This window comes from Phocoena phocoena, chromosome 6 (genome assembly GCF_963924675.1).
Source record: "Phocoena phocoena chromosome 6, mPhoPho1.1, whole genome shotgun sequence".
NCBI classification, from domain to species: domain Eukaryota; kingdom Metazoa; phylum Chordata; class Mammalia; order Artiodactyla; family Phocoenidae; genus Phocoena; species Phocoena phocoena.
The window spans coordinates 103,556,269-103,570,640 of NC_089224.1; the positions used below are offsets into that span (position 1 = coordinate 103,556,269).

Genomic DNA, 14,372 nt, shown 5'->3' on the forward strand with positions numbered 1-14,372 from the left:
GGTAAAGAGAATAGTACAGTGTATAGAAGCCCTGAAATGGGGAAAACTTGGCATCTGGAAGGAACTGAAAGAAAGGCAGTGTGACAGGAGCATCACGAGCCATGGGGAATAGGGGGAGGGAGCTAGAGAGGTCCACAAGACTAGCTTGAAGGAGGGCTGTGGAGACCAGGCCACGCAGTCTAGATTTTGTTTCTCTAAGAACAGGAAGCTTTTGAAGAGGTTTAAGCCATTTCGTGTAGGTTGTAATACAAGTAAAACAAAACCACTTTGCATCTTCTTACTGTGAGCCTAGCTTGTTGGTATTGGTAGGCATGCAAAAATGTGATAAAACTATGACACTGATAAAGAAGTCAAGTTTTTTTTTCCCCCCAGCTTTGTTTACATCATAATTGACGAAGATTGTGTGTGTGTATATATAAGGTGTATAATGTGATGATTTGACATCCTATACATTGTGAAATGATTCTCACAAGCTAATTAACACATCCTCAAGAAGTCAAGTTTTAAGTTTTTGTTCTGTTGTTTTAATCAGACTTTATATCTCAGAGTCTCACAAGTCTGTGGTTCGTCTTTGTTCTCAATTTTCGTGCAAGGACATTTATCCCCATTTAAGTGTCACAACCCTTTTGAAATGAGTTTCCCGATGAAATCCCCAATGTCTTGGTTTGAACTCTGTGCTGCTTGCCATCGTGTTAGAATAAGTGCTTGTTTCAGAGTAAGGGCAGGTGTGCTGCCTAACATCAGAAATGCCACTCTGGGCAGACCAAGTCTCTCCCTCAGTGAGTGGAAGAGTGAAGTTGCCTGCCATGGTAAAGACCTCAAAGGTCTGGTCCTTTGCCCCAAATGCCCTTACCCTTCCAACAATAATTTTCTATCCTTTTCTCATTTATTACTTAGTCTGATTTGCTCTTTAGCTCTGCTTTATTCCCAGTTATTTCTTTGCTCAGCCCACCTCCATCATCTTGTTCGACAGAAGCCCACCCACCTTCTTGACATTTGGAAGGCTTGCTACAGTCATGTCATGCCTTAAATAATATTTCCAGCGCTCTTTTTCTATTTTGAAAACTAGACATTTTGCCCGGTTCTCAGGGAGATATTTTTCCATAAAGCTGTGGAAGATGTATAAGTGAGTAACATCTGTAAATAGAAGTGAAGTAAAGGAGGTTTTTGTACTATTTTAAGTATTAAAAGGCGTTACTGTAATACTTTAAACATTTCTTCAGACCTTAGAATACATAAAGTTCTTCTGTAACTAACCATGTTTTTAGTAACAGTGAGGAAGAAAAACATTTTTACTAAAATGAAATAACAGTTAAGGAGGTAAAATGATTTAACAAAGGTCTTATGATTTGGGAAAGATGAAACATACTCGAGTATAGACCTGTTCCTACTCAGTTCAAGTCCTGCCCTCCCTGTGAAGCCTGTTCCTGGCTCCCTCAGGAAGACCCAGGCTTTCTTGTTCTTGTGTTCCCACTGGTCTTTCTAACTAGGCATTTTACAGCTATTGTATACTGGTTGTATGAGAGGCTCCTCAAGAACAGGAACAGTGTATGACATAGAGTAGGCATTGTTAAATATTTCTTGGTTGAATGAATGAATGTTACAAAACACAGCTGAGATCTGAGTTACTGCATATCACTGAATTTCCTAGTATTCAGATAGGAGAGTTGAAGGATAAATTTAATATACTGAGGAAACTTCTGTGTATGTTTTTGATCCCCCACCCCTTCCCTCTTTGCCTGTCTGTTACAGATGCCTGAGGAACAGGCATTCAGTGTTCTGGTCAAGATCATGTTTGACTATGGTCTCAGGGAACTTTTCAAGCAAAACTTTGAAGATTTGCATTGCAAATTTTACCAGTTGGAGCGCCTCATGCAGGTAAGTAGAGAATCCAGCTTTGCATTTGCCAGTAGGAATGCAAGACTGGGAAGAGCGGGATTGATGAAATGGTGCCAAGGAGCAGGGGCGATTTCTAGCCCTCCAGGGTTAAGGACAGGTTTTAGGTTTTTCATTTCTCTCTATGTAACGATGATGCCACGATTAATACGGTGTTAACCCGACGGGTGTGAGCCGGGTTTTCAATCTCATAAACACCCAAAAGATCAGATGACTGTAGGAGCCTTTAACACAGCAAACTCAGTCAAGAAATATTCACCAAGGCTCTGAAGCTGACTGGTTAGAAATCTTATAACAAAAGTGAAACAAACTTTCCCAAACATTTTATAACTTGGAAAGAACAACTGTCCTTCCAAATATTTGTCACCATTTGGGGATTCCTCTTTAGAGCTACTTTGTGGACTGGAAACGAGAGCCGAGTGCCAGTTTAATACCAGATAATAAGTGTTCTTCTCAGCACTTTGGCAATTTTTAGAAAAACACAAATATGTGACTTTTTTGGCCTATTTCTGGCAGATTTATGAACCTCCTGAGTGAGAGTTAAACAGCTGCATATGTGCCCAAGACTAATTAGTTTGCTATTTCAGGAATACATTCCTGACTTGTACAACCACTTCCTGGATATAAGCCTTGAAGCACACATGTATGCCTCCCAGTGGTTTCTTACGCTCTTCACTGCAAAATTCCCTCTCTACATGGTCTTCCATATCATCGACCTGCTTTTATGTGAGGTACGTATCACACTTTGGCTTTTGTTTGTAGTGTCCTTCCTGTGTCACCTCTGTTAAAACAGAATTTGTTCTTCTCAGTTATTTTATTTCATTGCTGGAAAATCCAGGTTTAAGTTACTCTTCCTTGGGCTGATGCTAATAATCATGTTTTGTCAAAGGTGCTCTCTGCTAAAAAAAAGCACATTTGTATTAGTTAGGTTTGGCTGCATTGAAGAAATCCAAAATAACAGTGACTAAATAAAGTAGAGATTTATTTTTCTTTCCCATGTAAAAGAAATCAGAAGGTTGGCAGTAACCTACCTTCCTCAGAGTGCAACTCTGTTCCGTATGGCTGATTAGAGCTCCAGCCACTGTCTCTCTATATTTAAGCTAGGGGGTTTAGGGGTTCAGGGAGGTTGCATCCCCTCTTTTAAAAGACATTTCCTGGAATTTCCACCTGCATTTCTTCTTAACCCCTTATTGACCAAAAGTTAGGTACCTGACCATACCTAGCTTCTAAGGGGAGTTTTTTTTTTTATTTAAGCTGACTAGGAATTTGCTAAAACTTGGGGGTCTATTACTGAAAGAAAATAGATATTATAGTAAATAACAGTCTTTGCCTCAGCTTAGTTTTGGGTTTTAGGGTGTGTGTGTGCCTAAGAAGAAAAAACTAACTTCAAAAATAACACGTTTGTTATAGAAACTATAAGCAAAAAGATTTTAAAATACTTCTAATCCCAGTCTAGAGGGAAACTGCTTTTAACATTTTGGTGTATATTCTTTCTGCCTTTTCATATATGTGTATGTGTAATTTCTATATGGAACAGTTTTTTTCATATGGAATATTATGTAATAATGTATATTATGGTTTTATATCTATATAAAAATACGATTATGCTATATATGCTATCTGGTAACCTCTTTTTATCTCATATACTTGACTGTCTATAGACAGACACCTCCATATACGTACCATCCTTATTTTTAATTATCCCATATTCAAAACATATAAAAATCCATTAAGAAATTTGTATCTTCTATCTAGCTTGAAACATTATAAGAAACAGCATTTCAGATATACCATTATTCTTTTTTTTTTTTAAAGAAGACGTTGGGGGTAGGAGTTTATTAATTATTTTATTTTTGTTGTGTTGGGTCTTCGTTTCTGTGCAAGGGCTTTCTCTAGTTGTGGCAAGCTGGGGCCACTCTTTATCGCAGCGCGCGGGCCTTTCACTATTGCGGCCTCTCTTGTTGCGGAGCACAGGCTCCAGACACGCAGGCTCAGTAGTTGTGGCTCACGGGCCTCGTTGCTCCACGGCATGGGGGATCCTCCCAGACCAGGGCACGAACCCATGTCCCTTGCATTAGCAGGCAGATTCTCAACCACTGCGCCACCAGGGAAGCCCCATTATTCTTTTTTTTTTTTTGCGGTACGCGGGCCTCTCACTGTTGAGGCCTCTCCAGTTGTGGAGCACAGTCTCCGGACGCGCAGGCTCAGTGGCCATGGCTCACGGGCCCAGCCACTCCGCGGCACGTGGGATCTTCCCGGACTGGGGCACGAACCCGTGTCCCCTGCATCGGCAGGTGGACTCTCAACCACTGTGCCACCAGGGAAGCCCAGCCCCATTATTCTTAATTATTCTTATTATTCTTAATTAATGCCAAGTATCCTATTCTTTGGATATATCATAATTTATGTAACCAATTCCTAATCTCAAACCTTTGTCTAGTTTTTCACTATTATAAACAGCCATTTGTTAAGTAGTTATTGTGGGCCTGGTGGCATGCTAAGTAACCTACATAAACTTTTCAACTAATTAGTTCAGAAAACCATTGGGAGACTATTTGTTATGGAACTTGAGGCCCAGAAACTTTAAAAGTTTAACACTGTCAGCAGATTTTAGGGCCTCGCCTGAGCTGTCCTTTGCCCCACTACTCCTAGAATGATTAGCTTAAGAAAGGCAGATTAGAGGGAACCCTGAGCAGATTCAGTTCTGGGACCTAGGGCTCAGGGACAGAGTGATTGCTGTACTTGGAGTGAGCAGTATAGAATACAGGAAGAGCCACCAGGAGTTACTTCCTGAGAGATCACAATTTTATGACTCTAATGTTTTAGTTCGGAAGCATGGAGTACTTTGAAGAGCATTCTTGAATTGCGAGAATAGCTCTAGAAAAGCTCTTCTCTCAAAAAAATGGGAGACTGGGTCTACCTTAAGTGGTTTTTCAGTGGTTGCCCTGTAATTTTTTTCCCCAAGATATTTTCAAGATTCATTCCTTAAGTTTTTACAGTTTATCTAAAAATTGTGGGGTATTCTGAAGACAAACAGCTTTTAATGATCCATATATAAACACTGAAAATGTTTTCTGTGTTTTCTTTTAGGGAATAAGTGTTATTTTTAATGTCGCCCTTGGATTATTAAAGGTACAGTACACATTTATTTGTAAGCTGGGTTATCTGGTATTCCTTGTTCAGCACTTGCAGTATCTTGGTCTTAATCTCATTCTGAACAGCCACTATGCTCTAGCATTGTCCCTGACAGTGGATATGTGCAAGGAGCTCTGCAAAGGCTACAAAGTATCTTCTGGGGATTATAAAGGTGCTGGGATTATAAAATCCTTCTTGGGCACCTTCATAGCAGAAAACTTTTTTCTGTACATGGTTGTATTTTCTTCTTTCTTCAAGACTTCCAAAGATGACTTGCTATTGACAGACTTTGAAGGTGCGCTGAAGTTCTTCAGGGTTCAGCTTCCTAAGAGATATCGCTCAGAAGAAAATGCAAAAAAACTGATGGAATTAGCTTGCAACATGAAGGTAAAATCATTTTTGCGTTAATTTAGATTCCTTTGTTAATGTCTCACTCCTCCTGATCAAATTGTCAACATTTATAGTACATTAATAATAATGTTTTGTATTGTATAATTTTCTAAATATTTTCATATATATTACAGCCTATGAATTAAATATCAGGTTTCATGATTTCTACTGTGCTGTCCTTTAACTTTCAGTATTTGTTGTTATGGTCAGAAATTCCCTAAAATGAAAGTAATAATACATGAAGGAAACTTATTCACTATTTATCACTTCCAGTGAAGCATTTATGATTTGTATCATTTTTTTAAGTTTTAAAAAAAAGAAGAATCTCCTTGTGTTCATGTTATAAAAGTTTTGTTTTTAAAGAAGAAAAAGTAATTGAGGGAGTTTAGTTTGGAATTTGAGAGGTGGAGGCAAATGGGAGACAGAATAAATAGCTGTATTGAGATGCTTATAGAGTGCATAAAAGACTGACTGTCATATTTACTCAGTGTGTCTCCAGAGGGTAGAATTGTGATCACTGTGTCAGGGGCAGATGTGGTAGGAGAGAAGCTTCACTATCTACTGAATTAGAGTACGGACTGGGAATCAGAGAGATCTGAGTTCAAAGTTATTTCACCTATTTAAGGCACAATTTCTTCATCTGTAAAGTAATATTGGATTTCTGGTTCTGGTTATATGTCAGACTGAGCTAACTCAGGCTACCCTTCTTTAAACATTTGGAGATGCTAAACAAAGTATAATCCAAGAAATGTTTAAATACCTGGATGAACTTGAAAGAAAAAAGAGAAATACCCAGGTGCCTTAAACAAAGTGGCTCAATGTATTGTGTGTGATAATAAAAGAGCATTCCAAGGGAATATAGAACCAGAGGTAGGTATTAGGATTTTACTACTCACGAAGACAAGACATGATTTGGGGCCTTCTGGAGGCCCCAGAATGAAACTGAAATCTCTGCATAAAGTTAGGACTTCGGAATGGCCACCCTGTTTGTAAAAGCAGGAATACAAAAACTACATGTTAGCCTGATAAATAATAGGAATCATGATATAAAGTGAATGGGGGATTTGGCGGGGAGGGAAAGGAAATAGAACTTCTAGAAATTAAAATAATCATTAAAGTTATCATTCAATGTAAAATGTTACATCCTTCACAAGTATTATGGATAACATTTAATGATATTTTGCCATGTGCTAGGTCCTGTGATTAGGTGTTTTTACGTGTGAGGATTAACTACAGTATATGTACAGTGCTTACCTTAGTGCCTGATAATTAGTAAGGGTTTAAGAAATAATGGCCACTACTATGATTATTTCCTCCCTGGTTTTTCAAGCAGAAACAAACTCTTTTCAGTAACATTTACACCAGCGAGGGGTTTGCGCACAGCACACAGCCAAATGAGCTCTGAGCTTCTTGGAGTTGCTTTCTATCCCAACCTGGTTTAGCATACAGAAGGATGCTGACTCTTACTTATGATTTCTTCCCCTCCAAAACCTGCTTCTTTCTCAGTGTCCCCATCTCCAGTTTGTGGGACCTCATTGCTCAGGCCTGAAAACTTGATACCATCCTCTTCTATTCTTTCTTTCACACTTAACATCTCCATATTCCACATCCAAGCCCTATCATCAAAATATATCCTGAATCTGATCACTTCTCAACCCTTTCATCACCAATGCCCGAGTCTAACCATCTCATCACTTCTCTTCTGGAAGATTGCAGTCGATTCCTTGGTCCTTCTGTTTCCACAGTGATTTCCTCCCAGACTCTTTTTGATCTCATCTCTCCCTTGCTTAAAACACTAATGGCTTCTTATCTCAGAATAAAACTCAGGTTCTTGCCTTGGCCTGCAAGGCCTGGCACCATCTCACCTCTGACAGTGTGATTTCAACTACTACTACTTTTCCCCCTTACACTTTTCCACTTCAGACGCCCTGGCCTCCTTTGCTGTTCTCAGACATGCTGAGCATGTTCCCTCCTCAGGCCTTTGTGCTGGCTGGTCTCTCTGCCTGTAATGTTGTTCTCCTTGCTGTCCACATGGCTTCACCCTCACCTCATTCAGTCTTAGGCTCAATGATCATGTCATCAGAGAGGACTTCTCTGATTACAGTGTCTAAAGTAGCAGCTCCCCCCAACTCTTTACACCCTATCTCCTTATCCTGTCATATTTTCTTCATGTCACTTATTGATACTTAACATTATTTTATATGTTTGACTATTATCTGCGTGCCCCCTGTCCCCATGCTGGAATTAAGCCTGTGACAGAGGGGACTTTATCTCGTTTGTTTATTGCTGAATTCCCAGCACAAGAACAGGATCTGACATGTAAATATTGGTTGAATGAGTGAATAAATGAATATTCTGTTGAGCTTCCTCCAAGTGTTTTACAAAGAAGAGTTAACATGGATTTGGGCAAGGCTTAAAAATAGCTTCTAGCTAAAGGTTTACCTTTTGGGTTTTCATTAGCTTGAAACACTTTAATAATAAATGGATTCTTTATTTCCAAAGTCCAGATGGGAGGTGTCTGATGTCTTTTTCCTTGCCTTTGCTTCCAAAGAATTAAGGTAGACAAGGCCGCACAGCACACGTTATTATTTGCTTAGATACGTAATTCCTTTTGGTCTTGGAGAGCCCTGCATGGCTAGGGTACACTTTGGATGATTTCCCCTACTTGCACATGGTTTCAGGTGAGAAAAATAGTAATTTTTCTTGCAATTGACTCATCACGGAAAGCCTACAGATTCACCAGGACATGAGAGAGTGAGCTTTTTCTGTTAAAAGGTGGGATATGGTGTGTGTTTAGTGATGATTAGTTTCACTCTGGCAGCTATACTTAACACCAAAAAATATTAAAGGAGATATAGGCAATAGTTGAGCCAATTATTGGCAAAGGATTTCAGTCACAGTGATAATTTGTCAGCTCAAAAATAAGAGAAATCATTGGCAAGCTCAGTTATGAGCCCTGCATTACGTAGACCGCATGATGGAGGAGGGCCTCAGTCAGCACAGAGAGTGCATAGTATCTTCTGGTTGTTTGGAGACCCTCTAGCCATGGAAAAGGGGATTCCTGCTAGGTGAATGCTTTGGAAACTAGCTTCTGAATTTCTTGGTGTAGAATTTAGAAAGGAACATTGGCCTTGTAACTCATTCAATTCCATTCCGTTATTTTTTAATTAAAAAAAAAAGTTGTGACTCAGTTTCCTCAGTTGTACTTCCTAATTAAGGTGGGAATAGGGAATGCTTTATCTCACATGCCAGTCCAGGAGACAGATACCTATTCTTGTTGTTGTCTTTTGTTGTGTTTTAGCAGTTACAGTGTTGTAATTTCCAGTATTTGTACAGATTTTATAAGAATCTCATTTGTTCCTCACAGTACCCTGTGAGGTGCAAAGGGCAAATCCAGTGTGGAAACTGAGGCTTATAGAAGCCAAGTGACTTACCCAGCTGATACTGACTGGGCAGTGACAAAAGCCCTGTTGGAACTCAGGCCTTCTGACTGCGTGCTCCCAAGGCTTTCCACCCTGTTGCATGGCCTCTTATTTCAGAAGGCGGCAGGAACCAAGTTTGGTGCGGCAGTATCTGCAATGGCCACAAGGTGGGTCTGTTGCCCAGAAAGGTCCACTGTCCTCTCGGTGCCTGCATCTTCCTTTTCTCCATCAGTCTCTCCCAGTATCTGTCTTTACTTGCCTCTCCTTTTTTTTCCTCTCTCTCCTTTCTTCCCTTTTACTTCTCCCCTTCTACTCCTTAATTTATTATGGGACCGAATTTTTTTTTTATTTCTTACAGAGTTTTAGACCCCTGCTCTTAATCTAAAATTTAACAACATACATACATACATCAAAACTCATTTAGCCGTCTGTTGAATTTCTCTCCCTCCATGGGTCAGTGACCTGAGATGGAAAAGTTGTTTCCACTTGTGATATAAGATCTAAAAGGAATTTCACTTTAAATAGATTGTTCAGGAGATCGGGAATGGTCCTAGGAGCTCCACAGCCCTTTCATACCCATAACTGTGCCATGCATCATCTTTAGTGGAGGGAAATGGGAAAAAAAAAATTAGGTCTTTTAAGTTTTGACTCAAGAAATATGTGAGAGCAACTGTTTCTTTGTGTGTCTATACAGGAATTTTGAGAACAAGTCTAATACGTGAGGCTGGTTTAGAAGCAGCAGGAACTATGCTAAAAGAGATGGCTCAGTGGGTTTCTTAGATCAAATCTGAATACTTGACCCTTTGGCTGTAGAATCCTGCCTGATGTGAAATGGAATTTCTGAACCATGGCTTCATTGGAATTTGTTATATCAAACATAAAGTGAATATGCTAGGCTTCAAACTACCTGTAAGAAAAGATATTATTACAAAAACCAAATAGTAATATCTGTCAATTAATGTAATCCTAACCATTTGCTATTTGGAGAAACAGAAAACTCTTTGGCATTTGGGGATATTTGCCCTGAGGGCATGTTTTTATTCATGAGCCTAAAAGCAGCACTAGTTTGAACTTCTTTCTCTGCTCAAATCATTTGTGTAGTTAGTGTGGGTTTGGGTTTTAACTTCTGTGTTTGTAGTGACTTCATCAGGCTTTTTTCTTGATACGTTCACAGAAGCTTGTATAGTGTCTACACATAGTGAATTTATCCTTAGAGTGACCATATGAGGTCATTTTACGGATGTGTGTACTGAGGGTTAGAGAATTGAAGAAAACTCCCAAAGGGCACAAAGTTAGGGATGGAATTGAGATTAGATCCCAGGAATTTCAGACTCTAAAGTCAATGCTTATCATCATTGTGCTTTACTGTACCTGAGGGATTGAATGAATGGGACAAGAGCTACTTCTATTGGTCCACTTTTGGTGATATTTGTCATATAAAGATGGGTAACTCAGTCTCTATGTCAGTGTTGAAACTTACCTTTTGTACACTGTAGCTGAGTTCCATTTTCCTTATAACTAGACCCGGCTAGTTTTACAAGATATCTTTACTTGTTCCTACCTTTTAGAATTGGATTTCATGAGGAAGCTTCTGAGTGGGTTCTCTCTTTCTCTGCATTGAACCCTAAAGTTTGCTGGTTGTTGCAAGGGTAGCAGTGTTCACTACCTTCTTGTTTTATTTTAATGAGTTCCTCTCCCTTGGTCCTTATCTGCATGTGATTCCTCTGCTAATAATTTGCTTCTTGCATTTTAGAAAAATACTCTGATGGTAGAACAAGGATGCCTAATTCTATTTAGTAATCTTTGAGGGAGTGTGAGCCTGAACTGTTTGAATAAATTAAATAAAAAGGCTGAGAAATCAAGTAGAATGTTGATTTGTTTCAAGTGGCTATAAGTGCAGACCTTGGAGTCCCACAGACCTTGGCTCTCAAGCTGGCTCTGCCTCTGCTTTGTGACCTAAGGTAGGTGAGCACAGCAGGGTTGTAGAGAGAGAAATAAGACGATGCCTTTAAAGTAGTGGCTGCTCTTCTGATGATATTATCATCATCCTTCACACACCAGTGCTCTTTTGGCCCAGGCTGTTTTGATCTTCTCTGCCCAGGTATCTGCTTTCCTTAAGTCAGTTCAAGTCAACAAGCATTTGTAGATTGCCTTCTATGCCAAGAATATACTGTGCTCAGTACTGGGCATGCTACAGAGATGGGTAAAAAGCAAGAATCACCCGAGACTTGAATTCTTGTGCTGGCATTGCCGCTGAACAGTCTGGGTCCTTTACTTTAGACAAGTCACTTTACCTATCTAGGTCTCAGTTCCCCAGTACAATGAGGGTGATAATCCCTGCTGTACGCATCTCAGAAAGTCATTTTGATGATTAAAGAAAATAGTAGATGTAGAGGCAGCTTGTTATCTTGAAACTTTTATGTAAATCTCAGGTTCTTGTAATCACTAACTGAAAAAGAACCATGGACTTGTGTCAGATTTCTTTATTTAGCAACGAGGACTTTGGGGTCAGGATCTCCTTAATGTACCAGACCTCTTCCTACCCACACACTCACCCACACAACATAACTCCAATCCTGCCACGCAGAGCTACTAACATTCAACCTCCCACCTGCACTGGACTTTCTGTGAGTCCAGCCCAGCAGGGATTCTTGACTTTTGCAGGAACTTTATTTTTTATTTATTTTAAAATTTTATTTATTTATTTTTGGCTGCATTGGGTCTTCGTTGCTGCACGCGGGCTTTCTCTAGTTGCGGCGAGAGGGGGCTACTCTTTGTTGCGGTGCGCGGGCTTCTCACTGCGGTGGCTTCTCTTGTTGCGGAGCACGGGATCTAGGTGCACGGGCTTCAGTAGTTGTGGCTCACGGGCTCAGTAGTTGTGGCTCGTGGGCTCTAGAGCTCAGGCTCAGTAGTTGTGGCACACGGGCTTAGTTGCTCCGCGGCATGTGGGATCTTCCCAGACCAGGGATTGAACCCGTGTCCCCTGCATTGACAGGCGATTCTTAACCACTGCTCCACCAGGGAAGCCCCTTGCAGGGACTTTAAACCAAACTTCAGAATCAGCTCCTAATATTTCCTATCAGCAGCCTGTTTCCTACTCTTCTGTGTTAAATGGACTTTGTTTAAATGGCTCATTGTTTGCAGCACATGTTCAGAGAAGAAAAGCAGATAATAATAATGTTACAGCCACCCTTTATTAAAAAGACTTCACTGTGTGCCAGCCAGGTACTCTTCTTAGCTCTTTATGTGTTTTATATCATGTGATCCTCATAACAGTAGTTCTCATAAGGACTGTTGGGATTTTCACAGATGAGGACCCTGAGGCTGAGATAAGGCAGCTTGCCCTCAGTCACACAGTAAGTCATCTGCAGAGCCAGGACTCAAGCCTTGGTCTGTCCAAGTTCTTACTGGCCGACGGTACTACCTCACTCCCACCAAGGTCAGCAGCCACTCTCATTCTTTCTCCATCAGTGTTTGCCACGACATCCCTGCCTGTTCCACGGCCTGATCGGGGGCCAGCTTTCCCAGGGCAAGTAGCACATGTTTTAAGAGAGAACCTTATCCAATTCCTGTGACAGATTCATGATAAGTGAGTGACCAAAGGAAAGGTGTTTTAGACTAATTTTTACCTCTACCAAAATATCAATCTGGCATGTTCCAAGTCTCCACCTTCTCTCTAATTCAGCGTTTCTTAACCTGGGACTATGGATGGGCCTCAGGGAGCCCATGAGCCCTCTGAAATGGTGTGTAGAATGTTTTATTGCTGGGGGTGGGGTGGGGGTTAGCTTCTGTGCTTTTTTTGTGGGAACCATGGCTCTCAGGGGACATTCAAAGTGGTACTGTCTCTGACAGTGTTAAGAACCTTGTACTAATTGCAATGAGGTATAAAATTGGTTTTACCTAAATTACAAACTCAGCCTTAACCCAGGAAATTAGAATTTTTTCCTCCTTGAAAGTGTATTTAAACAGAACAGATTTCAAATTTAATCGTCTTTGAAGGCAAAAATACCTCTGTGTGTGAAGCCGTGATTTCCACAGCCTTCTGATAGAAGTCAGCCAACAGCGGGTGTGATTCAGAGATCTGCGGCTGATTCCATAGCTTCTCTTCTTCTTGAATTCAGTTAAAATTTTAGTGGTAGAAGTAAGAGACAGGCAAAATGAACTGTGGGGACTATGTCTCTTCATTAAGTATTTTCATGCTTACTGTGTGCCAGGCATTAGGAATTTCACAGTGCATAAAGAGTTCCTGCCCTTGTGGAGTTTGCATATCCTGATCTGTGTACATCTTCGTATCATTAATGCTTAGCAAAGAACACTGCACATAGTGAGGCTCAACTATTGGATAAATAAATGTCCCTGCTTGCATCCTTATTGGGTTAAAAGGAAGGTCTTTGACTTTGATTTGTTCAACAGCTGACTGTTCCGATTATGTTCCAAGCATTGAGCTGGGCGCTAGAGGTATGGTGGTAAGCAAAACAGATGTGGCCTTTTTCCTAGTGGGAAGACAGTTAATCAAGTAAGCACATAAATAAATAATTGTGAACTTGGACAGGTGCCATGGAGGATTTGGCTTGACGCTATGAGAATATATAATGAAAGACCAAGCCTGATAGGGGGAAGAGTGTCAGGGAAGGGTTCACTAAGAAGTGATGTGGAGGGACTTCCCTGGTGGCGCAGTGGTTAAGAATCCACCTGCCAATGCAGGAGACACAGGTTTGATTCCTGGTCTGGGAAGATCCCACATTGCTGCGGAGCAACTAAGCCCGTGCGCCACAACTACTGAGCCTGCACTTTAGAGCCCGCGAGCCACAAGTACTGAAGCACACATGCCACAACTACTGAAGTCTGCGCACCTAGAGCCCGTGCTCCACAAAAAGAGAAGCCACTGCAATGAGAAGCCTGCGCACCACAGTGAAGAGCAGCCGCCGCTCACTGCAACTAGAGAAAGCCCGCCAGGAAGAAGCAACGAAGACCCAATGCAGCCAAAAAAAAAAAAGTGATGTGGAGCTCTGATCTGAAAGGTGAAGAGGAGTGATCGAGGCACAGGGTTGCACAGGCAGAGGGACCAGGCTAGCAGTGTACGTTCGCTTTGGATGCCATTTCCATTTAGAAGACAGGTTGATGCAAAGGGGCAGGGCGGGTGGTGGTGTGGGTTCCCTTCTCATTAATTTAGCAAGCATTTCTGGGTGCTCTCTGTGCATGCGCAGGGGACAACAGTGAGTGAGACGCAGTTCTGACCTGGAGAAAGCACTGATAATGGGACAGGCGGGCTGAGAGGTGCTGGTCTTTCCTGGGTGCAGCCTCATAAGGACACTTGAATTGCTGCTTTTGCTGCTGATACCTCTCGTTCCTCATTCAGGCATCAGTCTTTTTCACAGGGTCTCTGCCTCAGAGGCAGCCTGAACTAGTCGACTCTGGTATGCAGCCACATGCTCCCGAAGTCAGGATCAGCTATGAACCCCTTATAAGCAGTGTTATGTTTGTTTATTTTTTGTTTGTAATGGGGTTGGAGGGGGTGGGGTAAGGCAT

The 14,372-nt window shown here is 41.1% G+C and overlaps 1 protein-coding gene across 1 annotated transcript in view; it reads left to right on the forward strand.

Annotated features, from left to right (window-relative positions):
* The window catches only part of RABGAP1 (RAB GTPase activating protein 1), a 155,620-nt gene that overhangs the window by 123,902 nt on the left and 17,346 nt on the right, over positions 1-14,372 (forward strand). Inside the window, exons 15-18 of the mRNA XM_065879947.1 lie at positions 1,753-1,878; positions 2,484-2,627; positions 4,987-5,028; positions 5,290-5,418. Coding sequence (XP_065736019.1) covers positions 1,753-1,878; positions 2,484-2,627; positions 4,987-5,028; positions 5,290-5,418 — 441 coding nt within the window. The remainder of the gene's footprint in view (positions 1-1,752; positions 1,879-2,483; positions 2,628-4,986; positions 5,029-5,289; positions 5,419-14,372) is intronic.